Raw genomic sequence first — 27,988 nt, forward strand, 5'->3', positions numbered from 1 at the left:
CAAAATAAATGCTTCTGCACAGCAAAGAAAACAACAAAACAAAAAGATAAGCTCCTGGGGCACCTGGGTGGCTCAGTTGGTTTAAGCGTCCGACTTTGGCTCAGGTCATGATCTCGCAGTTCATGGGTTCAAGCCCCGCCTCGGGCTTTGTGCCAACAGCCAGCTCAGAGCCTGGAGCCTGTTTCAGATTCTGTGTCTCTCTCTCTCTCTGACCCTCCCCTGCTCATGCTGTCTCTCTCTCTCTCTCTCAGAAATAAACTGAAATGTTAAAAAATATTTAAAAAGACAAGCTACTAATGGGAAAAGGTATTTGCAAATGACATAACCAGTAAAGAGTTGGTATCCAAAATATATTTTAAAACTTTTACAGCTCAACACCCCCAAAATATCCAATTTAAAAAAAGGCAGAAGACACGAACAGACATTTCTCCAAAGAAGACCATAGACACATGAAAAGATGTTCAAATCACTCATCACCAGGGAAATGCAAGTCAAAACCACAATAACACAAAAGTACAAACCACAGTGAGATAATCACTTACACTGGTTAGAATGGCTAAAATAAAAAACACAAGAAACAAGTATTGGCAAGAATGTGGAGAAAAAAAACGCACGTGCACTGTTGGCGAGAATGCAAACCAGTGTTGCTTCTATGGAAAACAATATTGGAAGTTCCTCAAAAAATTAAAAATCACTACTGTGTGATATAGTAATTCCACTACTGGGTATTTACCCAAAGAATACAAAAATTCTAACTCTAAAGAATATATGAACCCCCATGTTTATCGCAGCAATAATAATTACAGTAGCCAGATTATGGAAGCAACTCAAGAGTCCATTGATGAATGGAAGAAGTAGGGTGTGTGTGTGTGTGTGTGTGTGTGTGTGTGTGTGTGTGTGTGTGGTGGAATATTACTCAGCTATTAAAAAAATGAAATTTTGCCATTTGTACCAACACTGGTAAACCTAGAAGGTATAAAGCTAAGTGAAGTGAGAGAAGCACAGCTATCCTGTGATTTCACTCACATGTGGAATTTAAGAAACAAACCAAATGAACAATGAAAAAAGACCAAAAAAAAAAAAAAGGATTCTTAAATAGGAACGACTGGTGGTCGGGAACCTGGGTGGCTTAGTCAGTTAAGCGTCTAACTTTGGCTTAGGTCATGATCTCCTGGTTCATGAGTTCAAGCCCCACATTCGAGTTTGGGCTCTATACTGACAGCTCAGAGCCTGGAACCTGCTTCAGACTCTGTGTCTCCCTCTCTCTTTGCCCCTCCCCCATTTGCACACTGTATCTCTAAAAAATAAATAAAAATGAAGCTTACTTTTAAAAATACATTAAAAAGAAAAATCTTTTTTTCTGGTTAACAGGGGAGGTGGGTGCGTGGGTAAAATAGGTTAAGGGATTAAGAGTACACTTACTGTGGTAAGCACTGAGTAATGTATAGAATTGTTGAATCACTATATTGTATACCTGAAATTAATTATACTGGATGTGTTGTACTGAATTAAAATTTTTTTAATGTATATGAAATTTAAAAAAAAAAAAAAACCTCTTCCTGTAGAACCCCTTTCCATAGCAGAGTCTGGATTATTATGGCTCCATGAGTGAAGCAGAACTAGTTAGTATATAATGGAGAGAGATTTATTTTAAGGAATTAGCTTATGTGTGATTGTGGCTATCAAGTTGAAAATCCACAGGGCAAACCAGCAGATAAGAGGTGGTGTTGCAATCTTGAAGCCAAACTCCATGAAATCAGTCTTTGCTCTGAGGCCTTCAACTGATTGGATGAGGCTCACCCACATTATGGAGGGTAGTTTACTCAGAATCTATTGATTTATGTTAATCATATCTCAAAAGGACCTTCATTCACAGCAGCTTTTAGGCTGGTGTTTGATCAAACAACCAGGCACCATAGTAGGGGTGGGGAGAAGAGGATTTCCCACACAGCAACCAAGCAATTCTCAGACACCAGCAGGATATCCCAAGGATTCATCTCAATTCTGTTACTATCTGTAAGGAAACAGCATCAGATTCCACAGGTTTAGGGCTCAGTCCTATAAGACTACTCCCCCATACCTCCATTCACATGCCAGTAGTAGGTCCAGGTTGTTACCTATTCTGAACTATAAATCACAAGTTCTCATGACCCCGTCTGTGTATTCAGTTAATTGGTTAGAGCAGCTCACAGAACTCAGAAATATTTTACTTACTAGATCACTGGTTTATTATAACTCAGAAACAGCTAGATGAAAGTGATACTTACGGCAAGGTGTGAGGGAACAGGTGAGAAACTTCTGTAACTGAACCAACATGAGTTCACTCCTTGGTGAGTCACAAACTGAAACTATCCCACATAAATTGTTGCACAAAGGAAACTTTATTGGCAACAAATAAGGTGCTCACAGGGAATAACTTCCAAAGCAGTGACTCTCCAAAATGGGTTCATTTTATTTAGGGTTAGGATGAATATTTAGATTCAGAAGCCATGTCATATGTAGAGACAGGTGTAAGGTCACATATATGCTTTAAGGAAGCATGCCTGTACACATATATGTTATGTAAATGAGGCTTGTGCTCCTCCTTGGGTAGAGGTTTTAGTTTCATAATGAGGTAACACTAGTTGTTGGTTATTCTTGAGGTTACTCCATGGTCCAAGTGCACAGGCACAAATCTGTTACAAATGGGTGGTCTGGGCTGGCCTCAGGTCTTGTCAGGGCACTTACTATTGCTTGAGGGATAGTTTCGGTTTCCATTTGAGTTAGGAGATAAGCTAAAAAGAAGAGCTTAAGGAAAAAATCCAAGGCAGAAGTCAATGAGTACGAGCCATTGGGCAGGTCTTGGAGTCTAGTTGGTGACGCTTCCCTTTCCTCCCCGCTCAGCATGCCATTCTCCCCAGGTCTCCACGTGTTTACCACCCCAGAGGCTCTTTGAACCCTACCTTGAGCTTTTATAGAGCCTTCACAATAGCCTTGGTTGATTAAATCATTGGTCATTGATGTTCCATTTGATCTCCAGAGGTGGGGAGGGGAACTAAAAGTTCAACATTCTGGCAGCCAGCCCTGTTCCTTAGGTGGGATCCAAAAATCACGTTATTAACATAACCAGAAACACTTTTAACACTTAGAAATTTTGAAGGGTTTGGGCAACTCTGAGTTAAGACCTTGTGGATGAAGACCTAATAAATATTTTTCTTATAGATCACATTACACTAGCCTAGTTGATAAATAAAATTAACACATAAATTACATTAAATTACAATTCATGTCTTCAATGTATAGCAGATTTTATGTTCTTATTTAACTGTTGCTTTTGCTTTCTCTGTTTAATTTCTTTTTTCCCTTTTCTTAACCCTTTCTACTTTTGTTCTATTTTCTCTGCTTAATTTAACACCTTAAAGGATTTAATTATTGCTATAATATTTTTAATTTTCCAAGAGCTCTTCTTTAGTGTATTACTATTTAATGATGTACTCGCCTCCCATTAATATACAGATACATTTCTGTGTGTATGTATGTTTTTCTCTGTTCCCTGAATTGCCATTTCTTTCAAGTTGTTTTTCCCATTTGTTTAGTTAGCCTTCTGAGATTTTTGTCATGTTTTTGGTGTTTCCTAACTTTTGATTTTTAGAGTAAAGTACTAAAATGCTGATTGGGAAGTCGGTGTGCACAGATTAGACTTCTTGTCCCCTGTAAAGAGATGATGTAGGCATAGTCTTTCTATGGGCAATTTCATTTTCATCAGAGAGAAATTCTCTATCTCTGGTTATAGGGGTGGGTGGGGGATCAGTGAGGATGGTCCTCAACATTTATTATTTCTGCTTCCATTTAATTATCCCTATTCTTGAATAATACTTCAACTATGCCTTTACCTGGAACTGTTGATGCAAGAGCCTGTCTAGTTCAGCCTTTTCTAAATAGTAAACCTGCTCGAACGGAGGGCTGGTTGCTGGCAGCATAGGATAAAAGTGACTGCGTGTTGAAACTAACTTTTAAAACTTTCCAACTGCTCTTTTCTCTTTTCAGGCCTACTGAGCATACCCTCTTTCAGAGGCACCTTGTGACTATTTCTTTCTGAAGTGGCTGTGTGTGTGTGTGTGTGTTTGTGTGTGTGTGTGTGTGTGTTGTGGCTTGTTTCCCAGCCTTGTGTGTGTGTGTGTGTGTGTGTGTGTGTGTGTGTGTGTGTGTTTGTTCACTTGTGGCTTGTTTCCCAGCCTTCTAGTATAAGTTTAAACTGTTTGATGTAAAAAGTCTTTATCATTATCCTGGTTTGGGTCTTCTAAAATTTTGTTGAAATGAAATCACAGGACTGTTGTCTCCTTTTGTGTTCCTCTAACTTTGTGATTCTTAGTCATTTTCAGTTCTTCTGTCATTCTAGTGACATTTCAGAAGGAAGCAGACAAAAAAAAGTATATTCAATCTGCTGTTTAACTAGGAGTCCCCTGCACACTACTTAAAACCATAGTAAATTCTAATATTCCTTTTATTCTGTCTGATCTGTATGAATTACATTCATCCCACTAAATCTATTGCTGTTTTGTTTCTTGAATTCTCGAATGTGAAGAGTGAAAGAGAGTGAACTCTATGTTGGAGATGATCTTAGGGATCATCTCTAACCCTTCATTTTATAGATGAGAAAATGGGAGACTCTCAGTTATGTCTTAAGCAAAAGATACAACACATTGCCCCAAATTAGTATCTTAAAAAGTAGTTTATTATTCCTTGTTCTTCAATTGGCTGGATGCTTCTGCTGTTCTCCTGGGCTAGTCGGGCAGCTGAAAGGGCCTGATGAGGCAAGATGGCCACATCTGGCATGTGTAGCAGTTGGTGCTGGCCAGGGGCCAGCAGCATGGTTTTCCTCCTCATGGTCTCCTGTCCTCGACTGGGCTAGCCCAGGTTCTTAAAAATAAGGCAGTCTCTGGGCAGCTTTCCAAAAGGGCAAACTTCACTTGCAGAAGTGTCTGTCAGGCCTCTGCTTGTGTCACATTTGCATCTTCTATGTCATCACCAGAACTCTCTATATTCAATTGTTTTGGACCTTTCTGTATCACTAAAATTCTTGTGCTGTGCCATAAGACCGAATGGTTAGAAAGTTGCTTGGTGGACATGGTATTAGAAAGATTCTATGAAAAGGAGAGTTAGATGATGCCAGCGTTTCTTAGCCTCAACTTACTTGATAGCTCATGCATGCTTTCTATAGGTGTAGCCAGAACGATGATGTTTGACCACTGCATTTGTTTTCTTTTGTTGTGTAACAAATTATGACAAGCTGAGAGCAACACCCATTTATCATCTCTTAGTTTCTCTGCATCAGGAGTCTGAACACAGCTATGTCCTCTACTGAGGGTCTCATAAGTCTTGAAATTAAAGAGGAAGTGACCAATAGTTGGTTATAAAAGTCTTGGTTAAATACTAATTGAACTCTGGAAATGGATGAGATGTGCAGGTGTTTTCAGTGAGAAGAGAAGCAGTCCAGTAAACACCATCGTTTCAGGTAGGGCATGGAGAGCCCAGATGAGACTGAAAAGGATAAAAAAGTCCAAGAAGAAAAAATGGTAGAAGTGAAGGAAAGGCAGAGTTTTAATTTTTAGAAGGAGGTAGGTGGTCCAGTCAATTAAGGGTCTGACACTGATTTCGATCTCACGATCTTGAGAGCGAGCCCTTCTTCAGCTCTGCACTAAGCATGGAGCCTGTTTGGAATTCTGTCTCCCTCTCTCTCTGCCCCTCCCCAACTTGTGAGATCTCTCTCTCTCTCTCTCTCTCTCTCTCTCAAATTAAAAAGTATTAAGAACTCATTTAAAACAAGGTAGCTAGAAAAGTAGTGGCAAATGCTACTGAAAGATTACCCATGATTAAAAACAAAGTATCCATTAGCTTTAGTTCAAGGAGTCTATGGAACAACTATATTCCATTACAGTTAGTTTTTCTTTGTAAGCCTTCTTTTAAAACCCTATTTTATTTTATACAGTTAAAGCTAATAACACTGAGGCATAAATAAGTTTTACCACATTCCCAGAGGAGTCCATGGCACACAGAGGGAAGTGCCCTTCTTAGCATTGGTGGCCTTGGTAGAAGCAGTTTTAAAGGAACAATAGCATCACAACCAAAGTGATATTATACAGAGATGTATATTATTTATTATACAAAGATGATGATGCATAATGCGAAGATCTCAGAGAAAGTGCATGTAGAGGACAGAAGTGAGTTCAGGGTTTCTGCAGTGTAAGAGCATCATGGTTGAAGAACATAGTCTTCAAAATCAGACAACCTGAATTTGAAATCTGCTTTGCCCTGAATTTGCCATGTGACTTTGGGAAGTTTTCTTAACTTTTCCATGCCTCAGTTTCCCTGTCTGTAAAATTAAGAAAGTATGTAAAAAGTACTTAATGGAATATTTTGAGAATTCACTGCAAGATGATATACGTGAACTACTTAGAACAGTGGTAGTCACATGATAATATTCCTTATTATTGGTCTTTAATTAGATTAGCCCAAGTGCTAGATCCATTTTTAGGTGACTTTGTCTCTGTGCTGCATTTTCTTTGTGTATTGATTCGTAGTTTAATTATTAAAAAGCAACCCTTTCATAGTGCGTGGACAATGCCTCCCTGTTAAAGCACCACCGTCGGCTCTCGTTCACTATATTGAGTACATATTAAAACCCTGAGGAAGATGACTACTTATGATGGATACAGGCGAGAGTAGGTTACAGAGAGAATGAATGTAGAATAAGAGCAGATGATAGGATTGAGCCATGACATTAAAATATAAAGGACAGTTGGAGGAGGAGGAGAAGCTACCAAAAAAGAATGAGGACAGGAAAGTAGGAAAAAGGAGCAAAAGAGTGTGATACCGTGAAAGCCAATTGTCAAGAGATAAGACAGGAACTAAAAAATGTCAGTTAGGTTTACCTCCATGGAAGACATTGGAAACCTCAACAGTAGCAGTTTCAGTAGAATAGCAGGGGCAAACACCAAATAATCCAAGATGCCTCTTTCTTCCTTACCTCTGCATCTTACCCTGCTCAAGGTCTACTCATTTTGTGCCTGCCTTCCCCCCTCCTCCAGCTCACCTCAGCCTATCAACCTTTTATCCATTAGCATTTTTATTTAAGGTTCTTATTAAAATTAGATACACAATTGCATCCCAAGTTGCAACTCTCAAACCACCTCTGTTATGAATCCATTGTGTGCCAGATTGAGCTCCATTCAGGTCATGTAGCTCTTAACTCTAACCTTCAGAGATTCTCTGTTACCTGTCTAACTTCAGATTTATTCAGCCTGGATCCCAAACCTCTACAATGTATATGCATTATATTTGCCCAGCTTTATTGCTCACAGTGTTCCTTAGGTGGACCAAATTGCTCCCTGTAATATTTCTGAGCCCCTATAACACTGAGCTTTTCTGTTTCTGCAGTACTGTTGTGCAGTTTCCTTTTCCTAAATTTACCCTCAGTGTCAGTGTCACACCCATACTATAGTATAACCTTTTTTACATGCTACAGATATTCTGCTACACTACATTTTACCATCAAAATATGAAAGAGTATTTAGGAGACAATGGATTGTAAGACTGAACAAAACAAAATTGTACTATGCTTAATTTTTTTAATAGCTTTACCATACGAAACTACTTCTGTAACAGAGAAACCAGTGAATAAGCCAAATGTTGGGATAGCTAAAACAACGTATTTTATAAAAGTTGAAAATGACCATTTTATGTGGACCTTGCTAAATCTAGATCATAGCACTGTAATCAACCATGATAATGGCAATTGCCAATTGTAGGGTTCAACTTCATACTTTGTGTGTGGATTTCTAGTTGTCTCAACACCCTTCGTTGATGAGACTGCTCTTTCCCCATTAATAGTCTCAGCAAACTTGTTGAAAATCAGTTGACCTAGGTGCATGCGTTTATATTGAGACTCTCAAGTTAGTTCCATTGGTCATTCGTTCTGTCTGTCTTCTTGCCAGTGCCACACAGTGGCGCCTATGAATTACTACAGCTTTGTAATGAGTTGTAAGACTGGGAAGAACAAAGTAAGCCTTGTAACTGTGTTCTTTTTCAAGATTGTTTTGGATAATCAGGGTCCCTTACATTTTCATATGAATTTTAGGATCAGGTTTTCAATTTCTGAAAAAAAAAAAAAAAGGCTGGGATTTTGAAAGTGATTACATTTAATCTGTAGATCAGTTTGGGGACAATTAACATCTTAGCTGTATTTATATTTAAGTAATGTGTTGTATTTAATTGAATTGTAAATGGAATTGTTTTCTTATTTCCCTTTTTGGATTACTGATGGCTGGTATATTTAAAACAACTAATTTTTGTGTGTTGATGTTGTATTTCACAACTTGCCTAAATTTGTTATCTTTAGTATTTGTTTTGCAGAATCTTCAGACTTTTCTTGAGAAATAGGTCATTTCATTCACAAATAGAGATACTTTTACTTCTTTCTTTGCAGTTTGGTGCCTTTCCCCCCACCATGCCTAATTGCTCTGGCTAGAACTGTCAGTACAGCTTTGAAAATAAATGGGGAAGGAGGGCATCCTTACCTTGTATTGCTCTTAGGGAGAGCTTTCAGTCTTTTGCCATTGAGTATGATAGCTCTTTGGTTTTGATAAATGCCCTCTATCAGGTTGAAGTTTCAGTCTCTTTCTAGTTTTCTGTGTGTTCTTATCATTAAAGTGCTGAATTTTGTCAAATTCTTTTTCTACATTTTAAAATGATCGTGTGAGGGTTTTTTCCTTCTTTCGCTTCAATGTGATATACTACACTAATTCATTTTTGTATATTGAAACCACCCTCATAATCCTGGGATACATACCATTTGATCTAGTGTTAACATTGCTTCATAGTCTTAATGTGCTGCTGACTTTAGTTGGTTTGCAAGGGATATTGGCCTATAATTTTCTTGTGGTCTCTTTGTCTTTGGTATCAGAGTAATGATGGCCTTACAGAATGAATTAAGAAGTGTTCCCTCCTCGTTTATTTTTTTGGAATTGTTTGAGAAGGATTAGTGTTAATACTTCAAATGATGGGTTAATTCTTTCTCCAGTGAAACCATCTGCTCCTGGGCTTTCCCCCCTCATTGGGAAATTTTTGATTACTACTCTTTGTCTTCACTTGTGTGTTCAGATTTTCTGATTCTTCTTGAGTTAGTTTTAGTATGTGTGTATCTAGATGTTTATTGCATGTAGTTTAATTTGTATATAGTTGTTAATTGTGTTTTCATAACCATTTTTTTTCTGTAAGATCAGTAATAATGTCCTCACTTTAATTTCCAATTTTAGTAATATGAGTCTTTTTTTTTTCTCAGTTTAACTAAAGGTTTGTCCATTTCTTTGATCTTTTCAAAGAGCCAACTTTTAGTTCCATTGGTTTTTCTCCCTTGGCTTCTACTTTCCTATTTTTCTCTGCTCTAATCTTATTTCCTTCCTTCTGCTAGCTCTGGCTTCTTTTTTTCCCTTTTCCTTTAAGGTGTAGTTAGATTATTGATTAGACGTGGGCTTTTTTTTTCTATTTTAATGTAGACATTTAGATCTATAAATTTCCCTCTATGCACTGCTTTTCCTACAGCCCATAAGTTATGCTATGTTGCATTTTCATTTTCACTTATTTTTAAGTATTTTCTTTTTTTTAATGTTTATTTATTTTTGAGAGAGAGAGACAGGCAGAATGCAAGCTCAGAAGGGGCAGAGAGAAGGGGACAGAATCAGAAGCAGGCTCCTGCGGGGCTTGAACTCACAAACTGCGAGATCATAACCTGAGCTGAAGTCGGACACTTAACCGACTGATCCACCCAGATGCCTCTTGTAGTATTTTCTAATTGCCTTTGTGATTTCTTCTTTAACCAGTTTGTTGTTTGAAGAGTGTGCTGTTTCCACATATGTCTGAATTTTCTAGTTTTCTTTCTGATACTGATTTCTAGTTTCATTCCATTGTGATCAGAGAACATTCTTTATATGATCTCAGTCTTAAAATTTCTTAAGACTTGTTTTGTGGCCTAACATATGGTCTACCCTGGAGAATCTTCTGTGTGTGCTTGAGAAGACTATGTATTCTGGTTTTGTGTTAAGTATTATTTATATATCTGTTAGGTCTAATTTTTTTTATAGTGTTGCTCAAGTCCTCTGTTTCCTAATTGAACTTCTGCCTATTTTATTTTAGTACTGGCTAGTTCTCCCTTTAATTCTGTCATTTTTTACTTCATATATTGGGTATGTATAGGTGTATAATTGTCATATCTTCCTGATTGACCCTTTATTAATACACAGTGTCTTTCTTTGTCTTGTAACATTTTTTGACTTGAAGTCTAGTTTGTCTCCTATTAGTAGAGCCACTTGCTGTGGGTTGAATTGTTTCCCTCCAAAAAGATGTTGAGTACCTGTGAATGTAGTGTATTTGGAAATAAGATCTTTGCAGATAAATAGGTCTTTGGTGGTAATTTGTTATGGAAGCCCTAGAAAACAAATACAGAGTTTGATACTGGAAGTATGGGGTGTTGCTGTAACAAAATACCTTAAACTGTAGATGTGGTTTTGGTTAATGGGTAGTAGCTGGGGGGATTCTGAGGCAATTAATCAGAAAACCAGCCTGGATTGCTTTAAAGATGGTTGGGAGAAATCTAGATGTTAAAGGCAAGAAGGCAAAGGAGGCCTTAGAAAAAAAAATGATGAACATGTTAGTGGACAGTGAGAGAGGTGATCCTTGTTATAAAGTGGCAGATAACTTAGCTGAATTATGTTCTGTTGGGTAGAATGTAGAACTTCTAAGTGAGGAACTTGTATATTTAGCTGAGAAGATTTCCAAGCAAAGTGTGGAAAGTACAGTCTGGTTTCTTCTTACTGCTCCATGCTAAAAAATGAGAGGAAAGAGATAAATTAAGGAATGAACTATTAAGCAAAAAGAAACCAGTACTTGGAATCTTTCTGTTGTGTGTCCATAACACAGGTTTTTAATTTTTGTTTTATACACTTGGCTTATAAGTCATGTAGACGAAAAATGAATTCTAAACCAAAAAACACAATAATACTGTTTTATGTTTATTTATGTAACTATACTGTTTTTATTTTTTCATATGGTTGTGAGTTATTTCCTAGTGTCCTTTCATTTAAGCCCGGAGGGGACCCTATGTAGCATTTCTTGTAGAGCAGGTCTGCTAGTGACAAACTTCGCTTTTGTTTATATGAGAACATCTCCAGTTTGAAAGGATAGTTTGCCAGATATAGAATTCTTGCTTGACATTATCACTTTAAATGTGGTATCCCTCTGCCTTCTGGTCTCCATGGTTTCTTATGAGAAATAGGCTATTAGCGTTATTGAGCATTTCTTATACCTGATGAGTCACTTCTCTTAAACTGTTTTCAGGAATCTCTCTTTGTCTTTTGGCTTTTGACAGTTTGATTGTAATGTGCCTTGGTGTGGATCTCTTGAGTTGTTGACATTAAAAGTAAAACAGCCAGGGGATGCCTGGGTGACCCAGTTAGTTAAGCATCCAACTCTTGGTTTTTGGCTCAGGTCATGATTTCACAGTTCATGAGTTCAAGCCCTGCATCGGGCTCCACACTGACAATATAGAGCCTGCTTGGGATTCTCTCTCCCTGTCTCTCAAAATAAACTTTAAAAAAACCAAAAAACTAAAACAGCCAACTATTTTACCAGTAAAATGAGTTTATTCAGGAATAGCAGAGGATTGACAATTCTGGACAAGCAAGTAAAAATAAAAGTGATTGGCAAGTCCTTCAAACAAAGGAGAGGAGCTTTGGGACAGGTGTGGAGGTAGGGGTGGGGGTGCCATTATAAACACAGTGTCCAATGGAGTAAACTGGGAGTTTGAAATATAATAGCTTTTTGTTGGTTGAGTTGTGACTGTCTCATAGGCTGAGCTGTTGTCAGGCAAGGAAAAATCTTCCTCCTGCTCAGGTAGTAGACTAAGCTTCTTTCTGTTGGGAATGCATGGTATGTCCCTTTTGTCTCTTTCCCTTGGCTCTTTAAAGGGTTGCAATGAGTGGTATGGCCTGGGCCAGCAAGCTCCACTGTAAATATGTTTCCTTTATTCAGTTTCACAGAATTTGTCCTACTTGGAGTTCATGGAATGTCTGTTGTGTAGATTCACATCTTACTGATTTTGAGAAACTGTTGGCTTTTATTTCTTCAAATATTCTTTCTGCTCCATTCTCTGCTCTCTTTTTAGGACTCTCGTGTGCATGCTTAAGTCAGTATGCTTAATACTTTTCTTTCTGGTCTTTGAATTGGATACTCTTATTTGACCTCTCTTAAAGTCAAATAAGTCGAAGATTTATCTCTTTCCCCAGATCTGTTGAGTGAAATCCTCTAGTGAGTTTTTCATTTCAGTTGTTACACTTTTCGGCTAAAGAATTTGATTTTTTTTTTTTTATAATTCTTCTTTATCCACATGCTTTATTTGTTGAGACATTATTCTCCTGATTGTTGTTAGTTATTTGTCAATGGTTTAAACCCTTTAGCCTTTTGAGCATACGTTTTAAAACCATGTTCTTTATCTTGTTTCATCTGTAAAGGCTCTGTTTCCTTTAGCTTATGTTCAGTAAGTAATTTGATCAAGATTTCCTTAAATGTCTTGTTTGACTCGTCTTTCTTAGTGTTCATGTGGTAGCTGTAAAAGTTTGAGTATTTTCCAAAGTTTTTACAAAGTTGATTCTGGCAGGTGTGTGTGTGCATGTGTGTGTTTCTGATGAGGTACATTTTTACTGAAAGCACTCTGATAGTGCTTTTTTTTTAAGACTAGAGTTTGGGGGAATGGGGTGGTATTCCACAAAGTAGGCTATTAGGCTTTATATATAAGAACAGGCAATTCTCTAGTGGATAAGATGAACAGCATGAGAAGATGTGGCCATACAATCCTTCACACTGAAGAAAAAGCTCTACAGGAAGTGGAATGGGCTTAAAGTCCAAATTAGTGTCTTTGGGTTGAGTAAAAAGGAAGAATCTCCATATATATATGTAGACATATATGTAGATAGATAGATAGATAGATATGTATATATATATATATATATATATATTTTTTTTTTTTTTTTTTTTGAGAAAGCAAGCAGGGAAGGGTCAGAGAGAGAGAGAGGGAGCGAGAGAATCCCAAGCAGGCTCTGCACTCAGCACAGAGCTCAACACAGGACTTGAACTCAACAGCTGTGAGATCATGACCTGAGCCAAGATCAAGAGTTGGACATTTAACCATCTATCTGGGTCTGCTTATCTAGCTTTGTGATTTTAAACAAGTTGTCTTTGACCTTCCAGTTACTTTATGGATAAAACTTATTGGATTGTAGATAGTTGAAGATATTTTAAAATCTAATCCATTTTATTATTATTATTACTACTACTACATTATTTTGATACTTAAAATAGTTTGGATATGGGAAGAGTGAGAAAGGCAATAATGAGTGGGAAGGAAAATTGAAAGGAAATACATATCCGATTTAAAAATTATATCAGGTTTTTAGGCGTTCCCACTGCTTTTCTCTACAATTTAAACTAATTTTACTCCATTTCCTCAGTATATTCTCATAAAATTTTCTTTTTTTTTAAAGTTTTATTTATTTCTAGGAGAGAGAGAAACAGCGTGAGCAGGGGAGGGTCAGAGAGAGAGAGAGTTACAGACTCTGAAACAGGCTCCTGGCTCTGAGCTGGCAGTCAACACAGAGCCCGACACGAGGCTCGAACCCACGAACCACGAGATCATGACCCAAGCGAAAGTCGGATGCTTAACCAACTAAGCCACCCAGGCGCCCCTCTCATAAAATTTTCAAAGAATATAACTAAAGCTGAAATAGCCTCCAGTCACCAACTCGTTACACAGTGGAGGAAATTATATTTTTCAAATCTTAAAAAACACATTATATATAGTTTTGTGTGCTTAATTTCTGTTTAACAATATTTTTGCCAACGATTCCATGTTATTCTTTACAGATAACCTCTGTATAATATCCCATCTTAGTAATAAACCATAGTTTATTTGAACATTTTCTTGTTCAGTACAGGTCAGCATCTTGAAGGGATGGGTTGTTTCCATTCTTTAGCTGTTACAGATATGCTACAGTGAATGTCCATGAGCCAGTTTATTTTCCTAGGTAGATACTTAGAGGTGGAATCACTGGACATATTTTTGTACCTTCTCTGGAAGTGACCTGTATTTATCAATTTCTTATATATCCTTCCAGAAGTATTATTATCATATATAAGATATATATCTTACATATATATTTATTTCTATATATAAAACAAGTGTATACGTATATAATATTACATGGATGTGGGGGGGTTTTTGCATAATAAAGGGTCAGGGAGGTATTTTCATGCAGTTGCTTTCCAACTGGGTATATCATAATTCATCTAAGCAAGCTCCTCCTGCTGTTAAGTTTTCCACTCTTACTACTAAAAACAGTGCTGTAATGACTGTCTCTATAGACAAGTCATTTCATAAATGTGATTGTAATTCTGTAAGATAAATTCCTAGCAGTTGAAGTTAACATGAAAGGATCTGCATTTATAATTATGATAGATCCTGCCAGAGTGTCCCTCATAGCGCTCTGCCAGTGTCCGCGCTGCCATCTGTGTCAGTGTCTCCGCAGCCCTGCCAGGACGCTGTTCTCACACATTTGGATCATCGCCAGTATGACAGGAACAGGGATATCACACTAGTTGTTTTCATTTGAGTTCCTCCTGTTCTGAGAAGATTGACCTGTTTGTTTGTGTGAAAGCCGTGTTTTTACTGGCTTTTCTCTGTTGGGCTATTAGACTTCACTTCTAGTGGAATTTGCCTTGCAGAAAATTGTTTTTATGTTTATGTAGTCATAGATATAAATGTTAAGACCTAAAATTTTGTGTTATTCTTAGAAAGCCCTTTTCTATTATAAAGAATAGTCAAAATAGTCAAAATGTGCTCACTTTTCATATGCCAACATAGTAATAAGCTACATTAGGGATGAAAGCCAGTTTGTAATACTAAGCTTTTTACTTTTTTATTGCTCAGGAGGGAATGGCCATTGTGTGTGTGTACCTACCTGTGCGCAGCATCTCAGGAAAACTGAAACAGAGCAACACTGGAGCTGGACTTTGTCATGATAGGCCGTATAGATGATTTTTTAATGTTAATTTTTGTGTGAGAGAGCAAGTGCGCATGAAGGGCAGGGGCCGAGAGAGAGGGAGACAGAGAATCCCAAGCAGGCTCCACACTATCAGTGCAGATCTCGATGGAGGACTCAAACTCATGAACTGTGAGATCATGACCTGAGCCGAAATCACGAGTCGGACACTTAACAAACTGAGCCAACCAGGTGCCCCATTGGCCCTATAGATTAATTCAAATTCATGGTTTGGGTCTAAGAATACTGAAAAGAGTCAAGGGATGGCATTTTCCTATGGAATTTCTCTTTAGCAACTTCTTCCAGCATTGTTTGGTTGTTAACACATACAGACTTGTGATTCTTTCTTTCCTGTTCTTCTGTAAGAAGTTCTGGCCATCTTTCTGGGACCACACACCTAATTTAGTTTCTTTAGCCTTGGATATAAAGGCTAGAATTGTGGGAGTTGAATTACTTTGGTATATTTTGCATACTTCTCTTAGCGTTCCATTTTTTTTGTAGGTAGGATATAACACTACTTTACGACATGAAATTTTTTTTTTTTTAGAGTGATGACAATAAGGATTAAGTTTCCTCTCATCGTGTTTCTCTTATTTTAGAAAAAAATCTGAGGGGCTTTTCTCCTGAAAAAAAATTTAATTTACCTTCTTTTTTTTATTAACTGTATTTGGAATAGTAGATATCCTAAGATGGTTATTATTTAACACTAAGTAATGGTGTATGTTTTCATCTAGATCCTAAGGAAGAGAAGGAGGAAGAAGGCGATTCTGCTCTCCCTCAGGAAGTTTCCATTACTGCAACTAGGCCTAGCCGGGGCTGGCGCAGTAGTAGCAGGACGTCAGTTTCTCGGCATCATGACACAGAGAACACCCGAAGCTCTAGGTCGAAGACTGGTTCATTGCAGCTCATCTGCAAGTCAGAACCAAATACAGATCAACTTGACTATGGTACTGTACAAGTAATGCACGTGCTGATTTAATAACCAGTGCCCTATTGATTTTAAATGTAATGTTGAACAACTTAACTTTCAAGGGTAGGTCTGGTAATACAGGGTTCCTTTTAGACAATTTGTACTCTCCTTTTGTATAGTTACTCCAAGAGTAATTTGGCTTGAGACTCTTGGCTGCAGAGACAAAATACCGATATCCATAAAGTTTTGTTTTGCTTTCTTTCTCCAGATGGTGCAGAAGAACATCAGTCTCCAGGTGGCATTAGGTAAAATATTTCATATTTCATATTTAAACCCTTGGGGACGTAGAGCACACACAGAAGGTGTTTCCTACTAGAAAGAATGTGGGACTGCTAAAAAAAAAATTAACTTCAGTTTTGGTATTTACTGTAAGTGTCACTGGTTCTTAATTAGAGCTTTAACCATGTAATCTTACCTGGTTTGGAAAGCATGTCTTGAGTACTTTCTGTATTCTGGCTTATTCTGTGCTAGCCACTAATGGGAAATGTAGATGTTTTTTACTAGGATTTTTGAAATGTATATTCCATGGTAAGTCATGTGAATTTTTTTGGTTGATCTTTTTTGATAGAGCATATCATCAGATGACTAGACACAGTATGATAAAGTCAGATGTTTTTTAACTCTTAGTGCCGTTGAGCAGTTATCACTTTACCTTAATTTAATGAGGTAATGTGTTTTTAGTTCTAATTATTATTGTTAGGATAAAGCAGCTAGATTGCATCCAATTAGACCGTAAGGATGAACATTCTAGATAACTTACTGTGACTTTCTGGTATCTCTAAATAAATTAGCAAATAAAATCCAGTCAGATATAATCCTTATAACTAGAATTTCTCATTTTTATTTGCTTCTTTTTAGTAGTGATGAGGAAGAGGAGGAAGAAGAAGAGATGCTAATCAGTGAAGAGGAAATACCATTCAAAGATGACCCAAGAGACGAGACCTACAAACCCCACTTAGAAAGGCACGTCTCAGATTTTACTCCAGACATGTCGTTGGAAAATAAGTTAGGAAAGCACTATTGCATGCTTTTATTACACCTTGTTACTAAACTAATGGCTAGAGACTTAATTTAAAATGAGTAATTATGTACTTCTTTTGCAAATTTAACATGATCTTTTAATCCTTCATATAGTCCTCTCTTCTATTTATATAGAACTTTATTTTGATCATATCCAAATAATTGGATGTCTGCATGGTTATCTTAACAAGATATCAATTGCCTTCTCTTTATAACTATAGTGAATTTTGATTCTAGGGTATTGTTAGTCTAAGCAGCTCTAAGTATGTATCATTATCATGCATGTGAGAAACAGTTGACTGCAAATTACATTTCATGAGCTGAGAATCATAATTTTACAATAAATCAATGATATTCACAGTTTTTACCCCATTGTCACAGTTCCTTTTGAAAAGATCCTTTGCTGGATACCAATGTTGAAATATATTTGTGTTTTCAGGGAAACCCCAAAACCACGGAGAAAATCAGGGAAGGTGAAAGAAGAGAAAGAGAAGAAAGAAATTAAAGTGGAAGTAGAGGTAGAGGTGAAAGAAGAAGAGAATGAAATTAGGGAGGATGAGGAACCTCCTAGGAAGTGAGTAGGCAATTACTACTAAAAATGAAAACCTAACAGATTTTGAAGCCACTGGTGGAAAAAAGGGTGGGAGTGGGAGGAGGGATATTGACAGGTACATATTGCTGCCTCACATAGCTGACAGTTTCATTCGAGAGACCCAAAAGCTTGAAAAGTTTAAATCTAATCCAAAGCAATGCTTAAAGATATCTAAATGAGTGAGTAAGATGGTAGCTATTGGGATGTAAGATATGAGAATAGCAAGAAAAAGTATAGCAAATGTGGAGTCTCAAAAGAAGGGCAATTAATGCAAGTGATTTAAGAATCTTGACTTCTTGTCCAGCCATCATTGACTGTTGCAGAAATAAGATTTTTTTTTTTTTTTAAATGTTTAGGCTTTTTGGTTCTATCATAAGGAGGAGAGTAGAGTTTATATTCTTAGGGGTTTTAGATAATGGACTCTTTTTTTTTTTTTAATGTTTTATTTATTTCTGAGAGAGAGGGAGACAGTATGAGCAGGGGAGGGTCAGAGAGAGAAGGAGACAGAATCTAAAGCAGGCTCCAGGCTCTGAGCTGTCAGCACAGAGCCCGATGCGGGGCTCGAACCCACGAACCATAAGATCATGACCTGAGCTGAAGTCAGACGCTTAACTGACTGAGCCACCCAGGCACGCCAATAGTGGACTCTTTTATTCTACTTTTTAAATTGATTAAATTTAGGTAATAGACTTTTTATGGAGACCGCTCTTCCAGTAGTACCTTAAGGTTTATCCAAATCTTCCATGATAATGTATAGTTTATGGAAAGTATGTATTTAACTTGTGCAGATTTATTTAAGTGAAATTACTTTAGAATGACATCTTTGTTTGGCTTGTCAGATATGTCTTTGGTTCTGTGTATTGTGGGTTATCCTTTGTTTCTGCCACCTTCTCTTTGGTCTTGAGTATATGTCTTAAGCCATCCTTTACTCCAGGCTTCAGTCTGGAATATGTGGACAGTTACTCTGTTCTTTATTTAATTATAGGAGAGGAAGAAGGCGAAAAGATGACAAAAGTCCACGATTACCCAAAAGGAGGTAAGTAGCTTAAACCCTTACTGTGTTCCTTATTCCTGATGGTAAGTACTTTACTCACATAATTACTCACAATTACCTTGCAGGAATGGCTATTTAAAAATTTCTCAAAAAGAACTTTATTAATGTCCTTGACACAAAGTTACTGTGTTTTTATTTCCATTGCAGGGTCTTAAAAAATCTTAATGTTTCTTTACCTGTTGGGGAGTTACTAGTTTTACTTTGTGCCATTTGTTTTAAAACTCTTTATCAAACATTTCGCCGTTTCTGGTTATTTCTAACATCAATTCTATGCAAGCTGTATACTAGTAAAGAGATTTTAATTCTTTGTGCTATAAAATTGCTGTTCCACTGAGTTAAGTCACTGTTCAGAGTGCTTCTTTTCTGTTTGCTAACATATCTCCTACATACTGATCACAGAAAAAAGCCTCCAATCCAGTATGTCCGTTGTGAGATGGAAGGATGTGGAACCGTTCTTGCTCACCCTCGCTATTTGCAGGTCAGTAAGTTGTTACATAAGGCAGCCTTTCAGGTTAGTTTCTATTACTAGTTCTCATATTTCATGACGTACTATAATTTATGAACTTGTACAGGCTTTATCATTGACGTACAGTGTCAAGAAAAATGTGTAGAAGCGTCTGGGTGGCTCAGTTGGTTAAACATCTGACTTCAGGTCATGATCTCACAGTTTATGGGCTCAGGCCACACATGGAGCCCTCTGCCTTTAGCACAGAGTGCATTTCAGATCCTCTGTCCTTACCCACCCCCCCTGACATCCCCCAGCTCATGCATGCATTCTCTCTCTCTCTCTCAAAAATAAACATTAAAAAAAAATGTCTAAAAACATAGTGCAAAAAAAAACGGATTTCCTTGAAATAGTCTAGTGTTTCCTATTGTGGTGTAAATACTTCCAATATAAGAGATGATTTTACCAACACACCAAAGACACAGATGAACGGACTTTATTTTAATGTGTATTTTTAAAAAAAAGTTGCAACTCAAACCAGTGATTTCTTGAACACTGTTAAAATAAAATGTTAATTTTTAGGTTTTTTTTTTTTTTAAGTAGATTTAAAAAATTTTTTGTTAATGTTTTTTATTTATTTCTGAGAGAGAGAGAAAGACAGCATGATCAGGGGAGGGTCAGAGAGGAAGACACAAAATATGAAGCAGGCTCCAAGCTCTGAGCTAGCTGTCAGCACAGAGCCCAACGCGGGATCCGAACCCACAAACCGTGAGATCGTGACCTAACCCGAAGTCAGATGCCCAACCAACTGAGCCACCCAGGTGCCCCTAAGTAGATTTTTAAAAATGGATTAACGATACAGCTTCTATTTAGGTCTAACAGAGAACATGAAAGTGAAATGTTTATTACTAAAACTTAAGAAATGCCTCTTTGGGGCCACCTGGGTAGTTTAGTTGGTTGAGTGTCCAACTCTCGATTTCGGTTCAGGTCATGATCTCACAGTTTGTGTGATCCAGTCCCGTGTCGGGCTCTGCGCTGACAGCGCCAGTGTGGAACCTGCTTGAGATTTCTCTCCCCCGCTCTCTCTGCCCCTCTCCTGCTTGTGCACGTGTGCGCTCTCGCTGTGTCAAAATAAATAAATAAACTGGGAAAAAAGAGAGAAATGGCCTGTTTGATTTTTGGGTTAGCAGCAAATATAACGCGAGACTAAGGCCTCACTTTCTGATTCTGGTTCTATTATAACAGTGTTTGCTACCTTGTTATAGAAGTAGTAATGCTTATGCATTTACTGCATTAAGCATTATATAATACATGATCTCTGTATTCTCACAATAATACTATTTATTGTTATTGTTAATAACTATTTAACTATGTTAAATACTATTTATTGTTGTGTTAATTGTGGTCTCAGTTTTACCAACGAGTTTTACCAACTGTAACTTACAGTACTTAAGTACATTTTGTAAGGTCACACTGCTTGTTAATGATAGACCCAGACTGGAATCCAGATCTATCTCCATAGCCTGTTTTCTTAACTATTTTATTATACTGCTCCCTCCCCCCATCCATATGCAGAGTATTTGGTTTTCCTTTAGCACTTTTGACTTAGCAAAGGAACAAGCTTTCAGGAAGCCTTAATTTTTATCCCTCTTTATATTCTTACTGTTTTAGCACCACATTAAGTATCAGCATTTGCTGAAGAAGAAATACGTATGTCCTCATCCCTCCTGTGGGCGACTCTTCAGGCTCCAGAAGCAACTTCTACGACATGCCAAACATCATACAGGTACTTTTTTAAATAAAATGTTTCATCAAGTGTTAAGTGTGTTCTACTTTTAAGTATGTAGATTGATAATGATACTTTTTTCTAATGTAAATCTTAAGGAGTCTACAGTCAAGTGTGAGAGAAAGCTATGAAAATAAAATGTAATAAAACAAATTTTATAAGAGATGAACAAGCTAGGGCTTTTTTACTTTTATCCTTTGACTTTTTAAAGAACTTGTATGATCAGGATAATTTTCTATAGAGTACATATTCTATATCATCTGTGGACTAGAAACTTTACATGTGTTATTATCATCATTCAACATCACCAGGTTTGCTTGTATTATCCTTGTTTTACAGCTGAGAAACCAGAGGCTTTGCACATTAAGTGACTTGGCCTTGGTGGCATCACTAGTTTTTAACAGAACCAGGATTCCTAATTCCGTTTATGGTAGATACTTGTAATAGCTTTTAGTGACTAAAAATGAGTATGAAGAGAAAGCCTGGATGGTAAAGAGGCTTGCCAATGGTTTATGACAACTACTGGGTAGCTCCTGGCAATTCTGTTGCTGTTGAAATCGTGAAGCTAGCTGTTACATTCCCGTGAACTCTCCTATAGGAGCTGTTGACTCAAAAAGAGAAACCAAATGCCTTCGTAATAATACTCTAGAATGGATTCAAATTCCATTCATTTTTAGCCACTGACAGTCTCCATGCTGGTCAGTTAATGGGAACAAATTAGACTGGGTATTTGAGTTAATTGAGTAGGTGCCAGACACTGGATTATTACTACTCTCAACAGTTGTGGAGGGTCCAACTAGGAATTCTAGTTGTCTCTTACCCAGGGTTGTACTGATAATATGTACCCTTTCCATCTTAAGTGGCTTAACTTCTCACCTTTCTCATCTGAAAAATAGGGATAATAATGTCACAGATATCATGGAATTATTATAAGGATGAAATAAGATCACATATAAAGTGCTGTTTCCTGCACAGGGCCTGGCACACAGACTTTTCAGAGCCCCAGGATTTGAGCTCAGGTGTGACTCACTGCAAAGTCTGCAGGCTTCCCTTTATACTGTGCTGTGCTGCTGCTGCTCCAGGGAGAGTACAGTGTGCACTCTGTTCCTTGCTACATGCTGCCATATCTCTACTCCTTCTCCCTGTTAATGTGGTTTTATTCTCTACAAAAGTAGTTTCTGACCACCAGTTTAGGGTATTTTAGCTATAAGTGTCACGCCTACTATGACAAACTAACGGCTCTAGAAATTCAGTCCGTTCCAATTATTTATATTTGTCTAATACAGTTTTGTGATGTCATTGCAGTTTTTCTTTTTCCAAATTAGTATGTACAGACTTTCTTTGAAAACGTAATTTATTTGGGGGCACCTGGGTGGCTCAGTCGGTTAAGTGCTGACTCTTAATTTCACTTCAGGTCATGATCTTTCAGTTTTATGGATTGAGCCGTATGTTGGACTTGCGCTAATGGTGTGGAGCCTGCTTGGAATTCTCTCTCCCTCTCTCTCTGCCCCTCCCCACTCTTGCATTTTCTCCCTCTCTCTCAAAATAAACATTTTTTTAAAATGGAATTTATTCAAGCAAGTGGATGCCCCACCCAGGTTTGCCATGCTACAATGAAGCTGGAAAGGTAGACAAGACCTGGGAGACAAACTTAAGAGTTGTCTCTGGGATAAAAGTGCATTTTTAGACCTTGCCTATTCATCATGTAGAAGATACCCCAAAAGGGACTGGTGTCACTTGAGCCAGGGTTACAAAATCTCAGACCCTGCCTCAGATCCGCTCAACTAGCATCTGCATTTACTAACATCCCCATATGATTCCCAAGAATATTCAAGCTTGAGAAGAATTTGGCTCTTTCCCACACTTGGCTTTTAGAACTGTTTGGGATGGAGTATAGAATTAAATTGGATATTATTTGCCTTTTAACGTATTCTCGTGTTTTCACTGTGACTATTGGTAGCAATTTTAAGAAAAAGGCATAGAAAACGTGATCATTTATTCAAGTGATATAGAGTATCTCCTTGTCCACTTCTCTCCAAAACCAAGAGATAAAGAAATAATTAAGTGCAATGCTTCTTTGACCCATAGATTCTACACCATGTTACCAAATTCATCAAAAATCCTGTGAAATTTGGGGGGATTGTGAAATGACAGAGGCAGGGGTTGAATGGTGCAGAAGATGTGGGGTAGGAGAATAAGGTAAAGAATACAGGTACTGTTTTCATGTATTTGGTAACAGCAACTTGAACCTTTTTTGAGAAATTTAAATTGTTTATCTTGGCTAACATTTTTTAAACCAGAAACAGAAGAAATGATTACCACTTTAATTGTGGGTCACTTTTCTTCTAGGAGATGCCAAATTCTGTTGTTATTGTTGATTTTGGTGTTTGAGTGCCAAATTCTTCATATGTAAGCGTTCAGCTTCCACAATCTGAAAAAAAAAAAAAATGTTTTAAAGAATAAAATCCAGGGGAAATGTAGTTGTTTACTTACTAAGCAGTTTATTCAAGATCTGGATTACCGGTAAGATTGAGATTAGGGTTCTGATTCTCATGTTTCTGTTAGGTTGTTTTTGTTTTGCTTTGTTGAGTTTTTTAAAACAAGTCCTGGGGCACCTGGGTGGTCCAGTTGGTTAAGCCTCTGACTTCGGCTCGGGTCATAATCTCACAGTTTGTGAGTTCGAGCCCTGCATCTAGCACTGTGCTGACACCTCAAAGCCTGGAGCATTCTTTGGATTCTGTCTCCCTCTCTCTTTCTGCTCCTCCTCCACTCATAGCCTGTCTCTCTCAAAAATAAACATTTTTAAAAATTGGTATATATCTTTGTAAAACTTTGTTTATCCAAAGTGTATTTTATACATTGAAAACAATATTGCTTTTACTATAAACCTGACTGATCATCTGCTTACTTATTGTAAACTGGGAAAAAAAAATACTTAGAGGGATTCTAAATGGTATACTAACCACATTATTTTTCTTCTTAGATCAAAGGGATTATATCTGTGAATATTGTGCCAGGGCCTTCAAGAGCTCTCACAATCTGGCAGTGCACCGGATGATTCACACTGGCGAGAAGCCATTACAGTGAGTGTTTATTTACTGGTGAACATCTGGGTGAGAAGCGCATATATGCCCTGCTCGTGGGTTAGCCCCTGTACAAACATTTCAGTTGCCACTGCTGTTTGCTTTTACCAAATCAGAGTGAGTATTGATTGGGGATGCAAGTTACTTAGTGAACTTATCCTTGTTTCCTTTGGTTTTTAAACAAAAGAAAAGAACAGATTAGTTTTCCATCTAGTTAACCTAATTTTTCACAGGTATATGTTAGTGACTGTTGCTTATATATGTGACCCCTAAGTTCTTGCCCTGACCATGAGTAAGAGCCCTCCACATTTCTCTGTTTGATCAGCTATTTCCTCTTCTGCTCTCATAGATGCGAGATCTGTGGATTTACTTGTCGGCAAAAGGCATCCCTTAATTGGCACATGAAGAAGCATGATGCAGATTCCTTCTACCAGTTCTCTTGCAATATCTGCGGCAAAAAATTTGAGAAGAAGGACAGCGTAGTGGCACACAAAGCAAAAAGCCACCCAGAGGTGCTGATTGCCGAAGCCCTGGCTGCCAATGCGGGCGCCCTCATCACCAGCACAGACATCTTGGGCACTAACCCTGAGTCCCTGACACAACCTGCAGATGGGCAGGGTCTTCCTCTCCTTCCTGAGCCGTTGGGAAACTCCACCTCTGGAGAGTGCCTCCTGCTAGAAGCCGAAGGGATGTCCAAGTCATACTGTAGTGGGACAGAGCGGGTGAGCCTGATGGCTGATGGCAAGATCTTTGTGGGAAGTGGCAGCAGTGGGGGCACTGAAGGGCTGGTCATGAACTCGGATATACTCGGTGCTACCACAGAGGTTCTGATTGAAGATTCAGACTCTACTGGACCTTAGTGGAAGGGAAGACTTTGGGCACTGGGACAGCTCAGACTTTGTATTTAAAAGATAAAAAGGACAAAAAAAAAAATTTAAAGCATTTAAAATCTAGTAAAATAACTGAAGGGCCTGCTCTTTCCATTGTGGATCACAGCACACACACCTACACCCACCCTCTTCTCCCTCTATTGTCCCCTTTATGAAATTGATGTTGCCTTTACCAAAAAGGTAGGCAAAAAAGAAGCTCTTAAAGTGAGGGTTCTCCTCCCCCTCCGTTCCAGCCAGGCAGACTTTGTGCTTACCGGCAGATCCCTTCTTAAACCTGTAACTCTGATGTGCTCTGGATCAGCTTTTAACTCTTGATAGTATCTTACTGTCCTCTAAGCCCCTTCTCCTTCACTGCTGCCCTATGGTTCTGGCTTCTACCCGCTGCGGCACACTTACCCCCAAAGCATCATACAGTTCTAATCTCTGGAGGCTGGCAGCTTGACTTGGCACTTTAGGCTCCCTGGCAGGGTGAGCTGTTAAAACAGCACCCCTCTCTCACTCACCCCCCTTCTCCTCCATTCCCTGCTGGGTTTCGGAAAGGAAGGATTCATGGGGACCACCTCCCTCCTCTGTGAACCCAGCACTTCAGTCCCCTCCCAACACCTCCATCTGGTTCTCAGTGGTGCTCACTAGCTTGGAAGCAGGCTCCCAACAGGGAGGGGGGCTGCCCTCTACATGGTTTCTCAGACCATAAGACAAGGCTCTGTATCAGTAAAAGTCCCAGACTAATGGCAGAAATTTGCACTTTGAAACGTGTGTTTTTGTGTTGTGGAACCTGAGATTCCTTATTTATTATTGGAAAGACTGATTTTTTTTTCTCTTTTTTTTTGATCTTTGTTGCTATATTTTGTGGGGCTGGGAGAGATTAGATTATTCTGACATGGGATCCTTTCCATAAGAGGTACTTTTTTGAAGGCAAGATATAGGGTTGAAGAAGCACAGCCAGCCTCTAAAATCATAGCTCTCCAGTGGCCTTTAAAGAAAGCTGGTCCTCAGCACTAACAAAATCACTACAGTAGTATACAGTAGCCTAGTGCTTTTTCAGAAGCCTATTTAGGGAAGGTTGTTAGATTTTCAGTATTTAGTGCTCTTTGAATTTTTAGAGCATTGAGATTTAGGAATTTTGAGGGGATGAGAAGGATTGTTCAGGGTCTGAATTACAGATAAAAGATTTTTTTTTGAATTTATTTTCTTTTTTGTCCCCTTCATTTCTTTCCACACACCTCTTGGCCCAATTCTGACCCCTTACTTTGTTTTGGTTTCTGCTTTACTTTATCATTGGTTCATTCCAGCTCCCAGTTAGTGAAGGACACTGCCATTAGTGAAGAGATATAGGACTCGCACAGTTTTAAGTCAAAGAAATTGTTCTGTTCTGTTTCCCTTCGAAGAACACTTCAGAAGAGGAAAGGCTTCCATAGACAAAGTTAATAATCTGTATAGTGATAACTTTGATTTTTACCTAAAATTCTGGGAATTACCATATCCATGGAGATAGGGGTTTTCTTGGGGTAGATTGCTTATTACTGTCCAAAGGAGAGGAAGGTTGTGTTTTTGTACAAGTTTATAATTCCCAGAAGACTAAAAACCTATTTGGGCTCATTTTTAGAGAATTAGAAGGGCAGTTTCTAACTTCTGTGTACCTCACAAGCTGGAATTAAAGGCTTGCCCTATTCATTGTTTGTCAGAAATGTGTGATGGCTGTTGGAAAGAATGAAGTTTTGCTGGGAGCAAAATAAGGAACAGCTTGTTTTTCACAAACACTAAAACTACAAAGTTTATCAATTTTCTCTTTGATTTATTTTTTTTCCCAAAAAGAGGGGTAACAAAATGTCATATCTGAAAGAGGCTTACTTTACACCCACTAGTGTCAGTGGTTTGGATGCCAGGGAATAGGGAGTCAGACACCTACAGTGAATAGACTTAAAGGCACCATTGTTTCTTTTCAGAGTGTTGCAGATTTGCCATCCCTCCAGTGTGGGGGTTGAAAATGGAATAAGGATAGAAGGGATGTAGAATATGCTTTCCTGCCCACAGTAAGGATTTGGAATTGACTCTGGTATGTTGACTACATTTGAAAATATTATCAGATTGATTGGGTGGGTTTACAACGAAGTTGTTCCACTCCCATTATAAGTCCTTTTTATACTGTTTCACTGGCTTGCATCTGTACTCCACACTTAACTTCTGTCATCATCACATTTATTTTCTCTGTCCCTGTAAGTTGTGCTTGCAGTGGCCAGTCATCAGATATTTTTTAACCACCTACACAAAAGCAAATTGCATTAAAAAACTTGATGAGAGAAAGGGAAAATATGTTCTTCCCTGTATCACACTCCTCCCCATCAAAAGCAACAAGTTAGTTCTAACAATTAGGAACTTTCTGTTTCTCATTTTGTTTCTTGACCTCTCTATAGGTACCATTTGCCTACAGTTTGCTTCAATAAATTATTATCAGTTTGCAATCAATTTTAAAATATTCCCCAGGGACTTAATCGTTTTTCCTTTTGAGAAAGGGATGCTAGCACAGTAAAAAGTGGTACAAGTAAGCTGTCTTCTACTAGTCCCTCTTCCCTTTCCCTGTCTGCTTCTCACACTGTGTACTTCTGTGTCCTTCCAAGGAGCTCTCCTAACCTTAAAATTCTACATTGCCTACTCTTAGTCAAATTGTGTTACCTTTTTAATAACTCTTCCCACTGCATATTCTCCATCTTTAATTGGCAATTCTAAGTTCTGAAAATGTGACTCAGATACAAGTATTATTTCTGGGAGATGCGCCTCCCCCTAATCTCTGGTTGCCTAGGGTTATTCTGCATAATCGAGACTTACTGTGCTTCAGAGAGTTTGGATAAATACTGGCCAGGATTACTGGGAGTTTAAAAAAAAAGAATTCAGGTATGGAAAAGCATCTACATAGAGCACTTGAACCTCCTTTGTACCTGTTGGAAAATATCTAAAGAGTGTACTAAAGCCAGCTAAGGTTATTAAGTCTGGTTGTTTGAAGTACCGTTTTTCCCTCCTTCTTT

The 27,988-nt window shown here is 38.1% G+C and overlaps 1 protein-coding gene across 3 annotated transcripts in view; it reads left to right on the forward strand.

Annotated features, from left to right (window-relative positions):
• The window catches only part of ZFP91 (ZFP91 zinc finger protein, atypical E3 ubiquitin ligase), a 44,330-nt gene extending 16,380 nt beyond the window's left edge, over positions 1-27,950 (forward strand). The window contains exons 3-12 of one of the 3 annotated variants that reach the window (XM_039245057.1): positions 15,860-16,072; positions 16,304-16,340; positions 16,954-17,058; positions 17,555-17,689; positions 18,693-18,743; positions 19,161-19,239; positions 20,878-20,992; positions 23,976-24,075; positions 24,425-24,797; positions 26,912-27,950. In XM_039245057.1, the coding sequence (XP_039100988.1) occupies positions 15,860-16,072; positions 16,304-16,340; positions 16,954-17,058; positions 17,555-17,689; positions 18,693-18,743; positions 19,161-19,239; positions 20,878-20,992; positions 23,976-24,075; positions 24,425-24,797; positions 26,912-26,950 (1,247 nt within the window). In that variant the 3' untranslated portion in view covers positions 26,951-27,950. Of the gene's footprint in view, positions 1-15,859; positions 16,073-16,303; positions 16,341-16,953; positions 17,059-17,554; positions 17,690-18,692; positions 18,744-19,160; positions 19,240-20,877; positions 20,993-23,975; positions 24,076-24,424 lie in introns of all 3 variants that reach the window. The other 2 variants (XM_039245055.1, XM_039245056.1) reach the window with 2 other exon arrangements.
• Positions 27,951-27,988: the final 38 nt, after the last annotated feature.

Source organism: Hyaena hyaena, unplaced genomic scaffold (assembly GCF_003009895.1).
Source record: "Hyaena hyaena isolate Hyena2069 unplaced genomic scaffold, ASM300989v1 scaffold_252, whole genome shotgun sequence".
NCBI lineage: Eukaryota > Metazoa > Chordata > Mammalia > Carnivora > Hyaenidae > Hyaena > Hyaena hyaena.